This window comes from Sceloporus undulatus, chromosome 3 (genome assembly GCF_019175285.1).
Source record: "Sceloporus undulatus isolate JIND9_A2432 ecotype Alabama chromosome 3, SceUnd_v1.1, whole genome shotgun sequence".
Classification (NCBI taxonomy): Eukaryota; Metazoa; Chordata; class Lepidosauria; order Squamata; family Phrynosomatidae; genus Sceloporus; species Sceloporus undulatus.
In genome coordinates, this window is record NC_056524.1 from 30,610,447 (window position 1) to 30,623,370 (window position 12,924).

At 38.8% G+C, this 12,924-nt stretch overlaps 1 protein-coding gene across 1 annotated transcript in view; it reads right to left on the reverse strand.

Moving 5' to 3' along the window:
- ATP8A2 (ATPase phospholipid transporting 8A2) overlaps positions 1-12,924 on the reverse strand; it is a 500,148-nt gene that overhangs the window by 344,767 nt on the left and 142,457 nt on the right. The window contains exons 17-19 of the mRNA XM_042457059.1: positions 11,840-11,922; positions 8,862-8,911; positions 175-244 (exon numbers count right to left, since the gene is read on the reverse strand). Coding sequence (XP_042312993.1) covers positions 175-244; positions 8,862-8,911; positions 11,840-11,922 — 203 coding nt within the window. The remainder of the gene's footprint in view (positions 1-174; positions 245-8,861; positions 8,912-11,839; positions 11,923-12,924) is intronic.

Below are 12,924 nucleotides of genomic sequence, written 5' to 3' on the forward strand. Positions count from 1 at the left end.
ACAAAATAACAAACAAACAAAACACCCTCCAAGAATTTGCCTGCTGGAAGGAATATGAGTGGTTGGCACTGAGGGGTTTTTTAGAATCCTAGAATAGCTGATACTTATGCAACCGAACATACTAAAACTACAATGTTATGGTCCATTTCTAGTTAATAAAAATAGAAAACTTACAGCTCCTTTGCAGTACAAACGTAGCTTCCCTGCTGGAGTCCGGACGATCACAGACATTCTCTTTCTGTTACTGAGAGTGGGTGAAAAGGCCTTCATTGTAATATAAAATTGTTGTCCTGTTATTATTTAACAAAGAAATCCTGAACAGTGGTGGAAGTGATTGTGGACTAGCTATGCTGGTTGTTGCCCACAATTATTCCTGTAACCCTTGGGTTGCTGCTCATAGCCACTGTTGTTCTAGGCCTTTTAAGCATGACTGTCTTTGTCCTTTTATTTAGTGTACAGTCTGTTATGAGACAAAAAATAACAGGGAGAAAATAACGAAGTATCCAAATGCTATGTATCCCTAAGTACCATATACTACAAACAATAAAGACATTATAAAGACTTTGGATGCTTTCTTATACTTCCCCTGTTATTTTTTTACTACTGTTTGTGAAACCCTCCTGGTATAGTGTTCAGTCTGTTCAGTCTGTTAAGAGAGCCAGTGTGGTGAAGTGGTTTGAGCATGAGACTGCAACTCTGGAGATCTGGGTTTGATTCCTGCGCAAGCATAAAAAACCCACTAGATGACCTTGGGCAAGTCACAGTCTCTCAGCCTCCAAATATGACAATGGCAAACCCCCTCTGAGGAAATTTGCCAAGAAAACTCTATGATAGGTTTGTCTTAGGGACACCGTAAGTTATAAATGATTTGGAGGCACACAACAACAACAACAACAACAACAACAACAGGCTGTTATCTGAAGTCTATGCCAATTAGCCTGGGAGATGGAAGGGGACTGGAGCGTTGGACAGGCACTGGAGCAAGAAAAGATGGTACTATGAATTCCTAGAGGAATGTTCTTGACTAGGGTGGGTAGAGAATACATGTTAAATACACTGAAGGCACTAGATCCTGTCTATTCATTTAGGAAAAGAGGGTGGGCAGGCAGATGTAAGGAAATGTTGACTTGAAGGACATGCAGGTTAAATACATAAAGGAGATAAATAAAGGGGACTGCAGTGTTGCGTTAATGGGACAATGGATGCAACAAGATAAAGCATAAAGGCCATTAGACTTTCTATAAAACCTGCCATCTTTCTAGTACATGCAGAAAGGATAGAAGTCAAATATCTATTGCTTATATATAAGACACTTCCCTACAGAAAGATGCACAGGATAACTGTAGTAATATTTTTACATCAGATATATGATGATAAATCTGATGCCCATTCACACTACATAATCAAAGTGTTATTATTCCATTTCAACTGCCATGGTTCCACAGAGTTTTTAGTTTGGCGAAACCTGAGTGCTCTGGCTGAGAATTCCAAATGCCACCAAGAGCCAGCGTGGCATAATGGTTTCAGTGTTGGACTGTTAATGAGCAGACCAGGGTTTGACTCTCAGCTCGGCCATGAAACCCACTGGGTGACCTTGGGTGTGTCTCATGCTCTCAGCCTTAGAGAAGGCAATGGCAAACCTCCTCTGAATGAATCATGCCACAAAAACCCCGTAATTGAGTCACTTTAGGATCAGCATAAGTTGGAAATGACTTGAAACCACACCACCACAACCAAACTGCTAGTCCCAGGATCCTTTATAATGGAACTATGGCAGTTACAGTGGAATAATAGCACTAAAATTCTGTAGTGTGAGTGGGCCCTGGTCCGTCTTTCTCTAATTGGTGACATCAACAGTTGTTTTTTGCGTGAATTGTTCAGTGAATTCTATGTTATTTTTCATTCATTGTTGGAACTGTATGTATTTCAAATTTTGAAAAATCTAATAAAATATTATTTTTATCAAAAAGAACAGAATTACTAAATATCCCCTGAGGCTGTTCCAGATGGAGCCTTGTTTGTCTGTTACAGCAAACACACACACGTCTGCTGGCATCTTAAAAACAAGCAGATTTATCATGGCATAAGATTTCAAAGATTTCATCAGATGTAGCATTATCACCAGCCAGCAGATTTTATATACATCACGCACAATACACAAATGCAAATGAATGTACAGAGAAGTAGCAAGGGATGGATCCAAAAGGAACCCTATTCTGAGAAAACAACACTCTGTGTATAAAAGAGGGACATGATTTCTTCAGACTCTCTCTTGGAATATCAATTCTTGGTGCTAATTCCCATAACAATACAGGATACCATATAAATGCAGCTGCTGAAATTGTGTATATCCCCAAATGGCTTACGTCACAATAAATGTATTAGCCTTCAAGATGTCATAAAATATGTATCCATGTGTTTTATACTTATGAGACTAGGGGACAGGAACACAGAGTCCTCGGTATTAAGTTAAGTTATTACATAAGTAGATTTTTGTAGTGATTTCCCAACTCACTAGATTCCCCAATTAACGCTGAAGTTAAAAATACACTTTAGTCAAAAATACACTTTCAGTCATCTGAAATCAGTAGGATGAGTGCCTCTATTTCTCCACTACATTCAAGGAAACAGGAAGACTTGATGTTTCAGGACACAAAATACTAGAATTTAGAAATTTTATCCTATGGCTCTGGTGTTAGGCAAGCTAAACAGTGTGATTTCTTTGGGATGACGGCAACAGGGAGGAAGGAAAAGTTAAATGAAGTAAAAGAGCTGCATCTGTGTATCAGTAGACCACCTAGGTTCAAGAATGGACAAAAAAAAAAAAAAAAGAGGTGAAGGGGGAGAAGAGGTGAGATGAAGCAAGAAACCAAAGACCCCAAACAGCCAAACCCCTTTCAGAATTTCAGGCCCCTTAGGCCTGAAAGGCTGTCTCTCCTCTTACACAATAGTTTGTATGGAAGAAAAATATTTGGAGTCTCTGAGAGTTGTGGGTGCATTGTGACTTTCTTCAATAACTTACTCTCTCCTATTGATTGTGGTTGTGGTGGTTGTTAACTGTCCTGGAGTTGGCCCCAACTCATGGCAACCCAGTGGATGAGACATCCACAAGCTCCCCTATCTTCCACTGTTCTGCTTAAGTCTTGCAAGATTCATGCCCGTTACGTCCCTAACTGAGTCTAACCATCTGGTGTGCAGTCTTCTTGTCTTTCCAGTGTCTTCCACCTTTTCTAGCATTATTGTCTTTCCTAATTAGTCATGCCTTCTAATATGTGGCCAAAGTATGACAGCCTCAGTTTTATCATCTTGGCTTTCAGAGAGAGTTCTGGCTTGATTTGTTCTAGGGCCCATTTGACTGTATTCTGTTGATTGTATTACAGATGAATATCTATTTTAAATTGTTGTATAATATAAATCGTGTATATTATTATATGTAATGAGTAATTAATGTTATTGTATGCGGTACAATTAATTTGATTGTAATCTTAGCTATACAGTGTTATGTACTTGCATAATTAAAATTCACAGTTTTCCCACAAACACAACTCCCATTTCTTTCTCTCTTGACTTTTTATTTTCTTTTTGTCCCCCTTCCTCCTCTTAACCACCAATTTTTAATTATACAGCTAAACTGAGATAAGTGCAGAAAAGAGTGGGCTTGTTATATACTTGTTGTTAAAATGGAAGATGTGACAGACTGAATTGAGATCCCTAGCTCTTGCATGTAAAACATGTAAAAAAACTGATCTTTGCACACCATACTTCTTGACTAGGAATGGGAAAGCAAAAGGGTGCAATGATTCAGTTTTTCAGACAAATATTTTGCATATGCTTAGAAACTTATAATAATTTCATATTTAGAATTCCTTCTTTTTGAATCATTGATCCATCTTTATAGCTATGCACTTAGTGCGGTAAATGCAATGGATCAGTGCCCTCTAAGTGAAACAAACCATTCCCTATTAACCTTAAACAAACAAGGTATTTAAACAGTGAGTGAAATGTACCTGTTAATGAGGATGGGGGGGGGAAGGATGCAGATGAGTGACAAACTTAATTGAGTTTGTAAGCTGAGATTCCATGTTTTGGAACAGCCTTTCCCAACCTGATAGTTCCCAGATATAGTGGACTCCCACTATTCCCAAGGAACAATTAGAATTTGTAGTCTAGGTGGACAAAATAAATATCCAGATTGTATTCAAGTCACTTTGAAAGGACAAAAAAGAGCACTTCTTAAGGAGCCAATAATAAATAGTGCCTATATGCCATTATCTGTAAATGCCTGATCCAAGGTGTTGGTCCTGACAAAACCCTAAATTGATTAGACTCAAGCTATCTGAGGGACTGCTTCTTCCCATTTGATCCTGCCCAAAATCTCATTATTCAATCACCACATGAGGTTAGGCTGGTGGCTACCTGTGACAGGACTTTCTCTGTAGCACACCCTGACTATTGAATGCTTTCCCAAGGGAGGTCAGCCTGGTTCTGTCCCTTCTGAGTTTCCAATGGACAGTGAAGACAATGTTATTTTGCATGTCCATTCAATCTTAAAAGTAGAGGTGCCTTCTTCGGCTGTTTTTTAAAACCGTTTGGGAAGAGATTGTTTTAAAGAGAAATTTGGAGTATTTTAATTGACTTTTAGCTATGTTGGATCCCAGGAAAACAGCAGGGGGAAATCAGTCAATCAAGAAATAAATAAATAAATAAACAGTTATTAATTTAATGTTTTCAAAATGTTTTTACCCATTGTGCACTGCCTTGGGGCCCTGTTAGACTGAGGGGTGACAAATAAAATCCATAATTAAATAAATCCCATCTTACTGTCCTACACAGATGTCCTCAATGAATGCTAAGATAACCACTTAAATAATTTCAACTATTAGTGTTTATAGTAATAAATTAATTTTGCAATTTCCAATAGTTAATATTAACCAAATTGATTCTCAGACTTTCAGACCTAACATTTCAAATACTGTTTATGGTTGTGCATTAATTCCCCAGTTACTAATGCTGACCTCACTAGGGCTTACTTAGAATCACAGAATTGTGGAGTTGGAAGAGGCCATAAGGCCTATCCAGTCCAACTCCCTTCCATTCAGTAATACACAATCAAAACACTTCTGACAGATGGCCATCCAAAAAGGAGACTCCACCACTCTCTAATTCAGCTTATTCCACTGTTGAACAACTTTTACTGTCAGGAAATTTGTGAAGTCGAAGGCTTTCACAGCCAGCATGCATAGTTTTCGTAGGTTTTTCAGGCTATGGGCCCATGTGCCTGATGTTTTGTCTGCATCTGTGGCTGGCATCTTCAGAGAGTGATGGCATAGAAGTGTGGGGGGTATATATACTGTGTGACCTTTGGCTGGGAGGAAGTGATTTACATGTTAATCTGTGTTGTTGTTGTTGGTCTGCTGCACATTTGGTGCAGCTGTAGACAAGATTATATGTGCATTCATACACAAATCAGGGAACATGAGAGACACTGCAGAATGGGGCCAGCCAGAATAAGAAGCAGAACACGTTATAAACCAACCTGGGCAAAAAAATGCTATTCGAAAACACTGAAATTCTAGACCATGCCAACAACTATCAGGTCAGAATGCACAAGGAGGCTACTGAAATCCACAAACACCTGGACAACTTCAACCAGAAAGAATAAACTCTGAAAGTAAACAAAGTTTGGCTACCAGTCCTGAAAAACACCAAAATCAAGACTCAACACATGCATATGAACAGCACCGAGGGTTTAGTGGTTTCCCTGCAGACAATGGATTGCTAATTAAATAGACACACATATCTTCCCACCCTGAGACCTTGCCATTAAAAACAGAAAAACACACAGATTAACATGTAAATCACTTCCTCCCAATCAAGGGTTTCACAGTATATATACACCACACACTACCATGTCAGCATTCTCTAAAAATGCCCGCCACAGATGCTGGTGAAATGTCAGGAATAAATTCTTCCAGAACACGGCCACATAGCAAGGAAAACCCACAAAAAACTATGTCAGGAAGTTCTTCCTAATGTTTAGGTGGAATCTCTTTGCTTGTAGTTTGAATCCATTACTCTGGGGATACATAAGAAAGAAATATACTGACTTTTCCAAAGACATTTGATTAAGCTTTAGGTTATTCCCTGACCTCAAATGACAAAATGCATTTTTGGTGGGGCTTTCTTTAAGTTCAAAGTTGTTCTTAAGAGTAGGGAAAGTTAGGTAGTCATCTCTGGCAGTAAATTTCTGTTCTCATAGATGGGCAGCAAACTGTCTGTTATTTAATTGATCGTTATTATTGTATTTTTACTGGCAGGAAATGGGAAAAGGGGATTGTGAAACTCTATGCCTCAGACACAAAAATAAATTGAGTGCCCTAGGCCACTTTGACTTTGGGTGAAGAGCATTTGCTGCTAGCAAAATGTCTTAGAATCATAGAATTGTAGAGTTGGAAGAGACCACAAGGGCCATCCAGTCCAACCCCCTTAGGCCAGCCTGCCTAGGATTGCAGTGTAAACAGAATGACTACCCCTTCAATTTCACATATGTTTCATGAAGCTGAAGCACAAAAGATCACATTGATTAAGTAAGTGATAGGGAAAGTCTAACAAAATGGCAAGGTGAAGACAAAACTAACGATGAACAATATATAAGAAGGTCTAAACAGCCTGGAAGAAATTATGTCAGCAATGTATGCCAGACCCTCTGAGAAATACAAATCCCTAATGGTAGAAACTTGAACAGCCCTTCTAATCTTCTCTGCTACAGTATATAAATGAAGATCATGTCATTATTTTGAAATTAATGAACTTCTTCTCTCATAAGGCCCCCACCAATAATGCATTTTGACAGTGACTTCATTTGAGGTCAGGGAATGACCTAAAGCTCAGTCAAATGTCTTTGGAAAAGTTAGTACATTTCATTCTGATGTGTTCCCAGAAAAAACGGTATAAGATACTTAAAAATGCTTCAAGTGAAAAATTTAGTAGTAGAATTAAAGTAGAGAAATAAGTTGCCTTAGCATCAAGATGGTGTTTTCCAGTACTGAGCTTTTGTTGGGTTTTTTTTATTGGAGGACTAATTCCTACTTGGCCATGGAAATCTACTAGGAGAACTTGGGCAAGTCACAATTTCTCAGTTTCAGGGAAAGGCAAGGGCAACTCCCCTTTGAACAAACTTGTGTGCCTTCAAGTCATTTCTGACTAACGTAGACTACAATGCAACCCTGCCATAGGGTTTTCTTGGCAGGTTTCTCCAAAGCGGGTTTGCCATTGTTATCCTCTGAGAATGAGAATGTGTCTTGCCCAAAGTCACTTTTGGGGTTTCCAGGGTGGAGCGGGGATTTGAACCCTGATTCTCCAGAGTAGTAATCCAACACTCAAAGCCACTACACCATGCTGGTTTTCTTAGTGTTGCCATAAGTTGGAAATAACTTGAAGTCACACAACAACAACAACAACAACAACAACAACAACAACAACTTATATATACCAAGGTTTCTCTATCATGTGATCAATAGTTCAAATGTAATGTGGTCTTTTGAAAAGAAAGAATAGATGAGGACACTCAAGCAATGATGAGCAGTCACTAACACTGGATAATATAGGTTCCATTCTGCATCTGGGATATAATTAAATTCATATGACAATGGCAAATATATGAATATAATTAAATCATACTGCAACACCGGTAATTTCAGCAGCTCATACAAATTTAGAAATATTTGAAGGAAGGGGGCTGAGCAATTGGTTTAATAGTCCAAAGCCATCTAGAAACACATAGATGGGACAGGCTGTTTCTAAACCATTATTAGACAATGGCTAGGAGCCTAAATCTGCTTCCATTGCTGGAAGCATTCCCTGTGTTTTGCTCATGGCATGCTACTGCCAGTGGAAGAGACAAGTGACTTTCACCAATTCTCCCTTCCCTTTGGAAGGCAGACTTTTGTGTTCTATGACATCTGTTCTGTAAGGCCAGGGGATCCTCTGGAATGGAGGAGGAAGCCTGCAGGAAATTGGAGGAATGGTAGGAAATTAATTTCCTGTTTCCAGGAAATCCAGTGTAGTATAGTGCGCCCTTGCTATCCACAGGGGATCCATCCCAGCCCCCCCCCCCCCCCACAAATAGTAAAAAATGTGGGACCTTATGTCCCATTCTTCTCAATGGACACACGCTCCTGCTTGCTGCGCCACATGTGCACATGCCCATTCAAAAAGCCACGGCTTGCCATCCGCAGAAGCTTAAACCGTGGATGGCAAGCCCGTGCTTGGAATAGGCGCACTGTAGTTCAACACTCAAACCACTACGGCACACTGGCTCTCTTAGGGTTGCCCTAAGTCAGAAATTACTTAAAGGCACGCAACAACAACAGTATATACCATGATTTCTCTTTCACAGGATTCTTTCTACTGAATCCTTTTACAGGAACCAGTAGAGATAACTCTACTAGATCCTGTGAAAGGAACAAAACCTTTTCATGGAAGAATTAAAGCCACTATAATGTCCCAAGTTCAGGGTGACCAAGCATCCTCCTTTTCTGAGGCATGTCCTACATTCAACGTTCTGTCCAGGAGGAATGCTCTCCATTTTCATCATGAAAAGAAGTATGAATTTACATTTGTATTTTGTTTTTAGCTTTTATTTTGTAATGTCCTACAATTTTCTTGACATTTTGCCATGCCTTGTCCTCCTTCGTGATTATAACGTCTGGTCACCCAGCCCAAATTAAGTTAACACGATCTTTCAACCCAACTGCCTAAAATGTACTAAACAAGACTTTGGGGCATTTCTAGGAGAATGGTGTTTTCCCTCCTCTGATTTCTTTCTGTCAGATACTAAAATCGTTCCAAAAGACAATTACCTGGAAAATTCCAACACATTAAGGATCTCAAATGACTCTTCTTTTCCTAGCTGCAAAGATATGAGGGATAAAATAAATTAAAGACAAATTAGAAAAAAGTGCAGAAAAATTAGAAACAAACTAGACAACAGAGATAAGTACTGTCTAACAAAAGCACCAGTGTCAATTCCACTTCAAAATATGTGAGGACAGCTCCCTCTGCTGACTAAAATAGTACACTTCTTAACATTGCTAATAATATGGCAAAGTGAATACTGTAGCATGAATTTAATGTTCATCCTTCAGTAAAATTGTTTATTTGTTTATTTATTTTATATTCCACCTTTCTCCCAGTACAGGATCCAAGGTGGTTTACAACATAGATTAAGAGTTGCAGCTAAAACCAATCACAATAGTAAAAAATAAAATAAAAATAACAACTGAATAAAATATCATTAAAAAGAACATAGAAGTAAAAATATCTTTAAAGTATTTAAAGCAGAACATTTTTCCAAATTTATGTTTTTAAATGGATTGTTGTTTAATGCTTTTAAAAAATTGTACTTAGATTGTTTTAGCAATTTTGTTATAACACACAGTGAAACCTTCTTTGGATCCCACATGGAAGAAAAGTGGGATAAAAATAAAGTAAAATACAATAATAAAAGATAAAAAATATAGCATCTTTTTTTTTTTTTACAAAAGTCATTTCTGCACCAATCATTTGGCTAATGGCCAAATGCTTGCCTGAATAAAAATTATTACTCTGAAGGTACTTCCTATAAAAACTCAATTTTAAAGCATTACAAGATTCCCATTCAGAGTTATAGATAGTTCATCTCAATTCCAGCAGATTAAAATTTATGAAGAATTGTATGACTAAATCTCACCTCTTCTCTTCATGGAGGCTACAATAACCACTTTGGCACACTGGGCCAGATTTTGGGACTTTCTATTCCCTTATCCTTTCAAATTTTCTATTATCATTCATGCATGATAAAGAGTCCCACAGCACTTGAAAGCTCAATCTGCTTTTGTCATTGTTTGTTTATCCTTTCAGTTGAAATTGTTAATTTGTGAATTTATTTTGTTTTCCACCTTTCTCTCAGTACAATTCTAATCAACAGATCTGATGAACAACTGGGATTAGTTTCATGAAATTATACAAGTCATGTTTCTCTGACCATCTAAATCACAAGACATTTCTCATCTCTAACCTGAGATTAGCTGGCTGTTGTGGAAGCCATCTTTCACAACCATGCCACACAAGAAGCTTCACCTTTGAATTTGGAGCCAAAGAGTAGCTGGAAATGAGTCCTGGAGGTGATTGCAAGTGTCCCTTTGCTTTTCACTTCCAGAGTTTCAGTGTTGATCAGGGGAAGTGTGAGGAGCAAAAACACCTCTCCAGGTGACTTTTAGTGTGTTTGGGGGTGTTTTGCTGAGAGGCAAAAGCAGAGTTGGGAGTCACATGGAGCTCCCAGGCTTTACTTTTTCCCACCCCTGATCAGTATTTTCTACATCAGGAGCAGAGAACTGTATATGGGTTGGGTACTGGAACCCACATTTCATAACCCTCTGCAGGCAAGATGAAACCTCCTGACACCATTGTATATCTCTGGTCAGAAAACGAGGTGGTGCTCCTTCCCTACCTGGGCTCTTCCAAGCTACAAATGAATCCTGATCAATGTGCAATCACACACAATTCTTCCTTTGGTCTGGGATGGAAAACAGTATACATGCAATTCTCAGTAACTACAGATAACTGGCTAGTTCCCCTTCCTGGGGTAAATCTGTGGCCATAAGTACTAAAAGGCACTATCTGTAATTCTAAATAATATGGTTATACAGTCCAGAAATATAGCTCATCTATTTAATTGCCCACAAAACCTGTCTTTATGCCTTTTGGTTTAAGTAGTGTTTTACTGTTTATGTTTTTGTTACATTTCTACTTATGTTGCCAATTAATCAATTGATTTCATACCTGAAGTTCTGTTTAATGTTATTTATTATTCATGGTCAGCTTTTCTAGTTTGGTAATGTCCACTTAATATATCACATTGTTTTCAATTGCTGTCAATGCTTCTTAGTACTTTTCCTTTGTTGTTAGTTTTGTCTGCTGCTCCTCTATGTTTTTCACAGCGGATTTCAACCCTCCACAAACTGGATAAGGACCATGGGACAAGAAGTTACTCCTGCTAACTCTATACTACCTGGTTTTAGCTCTCCAAACTTTCAGTAACTTTCTAGTTCTATGTGGAAATGCCAGACACTGGACATGGGATTTTTGGCATGCAATGCATATGTCCTACCGCTCAGTAAATATGCATCTGAGGAAGTAATCTCAAGCCTATGAAAGCTTGTGAGACCAACTTCTTTCTTTCAGTTAGTCTCAAAGGTGCTACAAGATCCCTTTGCCCTACCACTAAGTTACAGCCCTTTACTAATAAGTCAGTTCTAAAGATACCATGAGAAGCTGAATCCAAGGTTTCCTGTTTATAAGACAGTTGCTTTAGGCAGTATACAAGGCAAGCCTCTGCTGCAGTGTACTTACCTATGCTGTTGCTTATTTATTTGTTTAAAATATTTCTAGGATATTTTATAACAGAGTACTTGTGACAGAGGCATACAAGTATGGCCAGAGTCCAGCATTGGAATTATGCTTGCACAGCTCACATGAGCAGCATGAGAAGCTGTACATTTTTCATGCTTGCAAAGGGATCTTGAAGCACCTTTGAAACCGAAAGAAAAAAAAGTTTGTAGCATAAGCTTTCATAGACCTAAGTCTACTTTCTCATTTTCCATGCTTGTGCAAGGAGACATCCTCGACCTCTTTCCACAAGTTGCTGTCACCATTGTGGCACAGGCCACCAAGATGCTGCTAAACACTGGCACTGCCTGCCACACCAACTAGATGCCTCTCCCTTTCTTGTCTGCCCAGTTTCTGCAGAACCACTGGTAGTGAACTGGATTGCAGTCCATGTCTTTGTGGCTGGTCTTACCGCATCAATGATGACAGAATCAGGAGTCCTTCCAGTGAAAACATAGCCAAGTTTCTTTGCTCCTTTAACTAAAGCACCTTCATCTGTAAAGGAAGAGAGCCAGTCTTTATGGACAATTCATCACAAATGCATTAAAGTATTTTACTTTAATATAAAATTTTAAAAAATCCTGTTGTGCTAAAAGTGTTAATGAGCATTTATGAAACTACCTGGGTTATTCTTGGTTTTCGAAAGGCTTACTAAAAAGAAAATTCCATAGAATGCATAAACCATAATAAAAATGTTCAAACTGCTGGAATCAATATTGGGCATTAAAAGCAAATAGGTGAAAAAATATTTTTAAAGGAAACAGACACAGTGAAATGTAAGTGAAATAAAATGTTAAAATGTTAACAGTTGAGCTAAAGTATAAGATTGGGGTCAACCAATTTAAAAAAAAAATAGATCTGCAACTGTGGTGCTGCAAAATATCCCTAAGGCAGAAGAATGGTAGTCTAAGGTCAGAAATTGGTGCTCTTTTAATTACAACCCAAATTGCCACCATCTTATACTTTCTCAGCTTGTGTACTATAACACAGCAGTTTTTATAATTGTCATGCACACTAAAGCAAGAGTCAGTGTGGTGTAGTGATCTGAGTGTTGGACTTGAACTTGGGGGTGACCAACTCCTCATTCAGCCACAGAAACCCCTGCTGGATACTCTGGCCAATTTTCACTCTCTGGGCCTAAGAGGAAGCAATGACAAACCTCCTAGCTTGTTTTCTGCTGCTCCAGAGACTAGGACCCAGAGCAATGGATGCAAGCTACAGGAAAAGAGATTCCACCTCAACATTAGGAGGAATTTCCTGACAGTAAGGGCTGTTCGACAGTGGAACACACTTCCTCGGAGTGTAGTGGAGTCTCCCTCCTTGGAGGTCTTCAAATGGAGGCTGGATGGCCATCTGTCGGGGATGCTTTGATTTAGATTTCCTGCAGGGCAGGGGGTTGGACTGGATGGCCCTTGCGGTCTCTTCCAACTCTACGATTCTACAATTCCTCTAAATAAATATCACCAAGAAAATCCTATAACATGGCCACCATAAGTC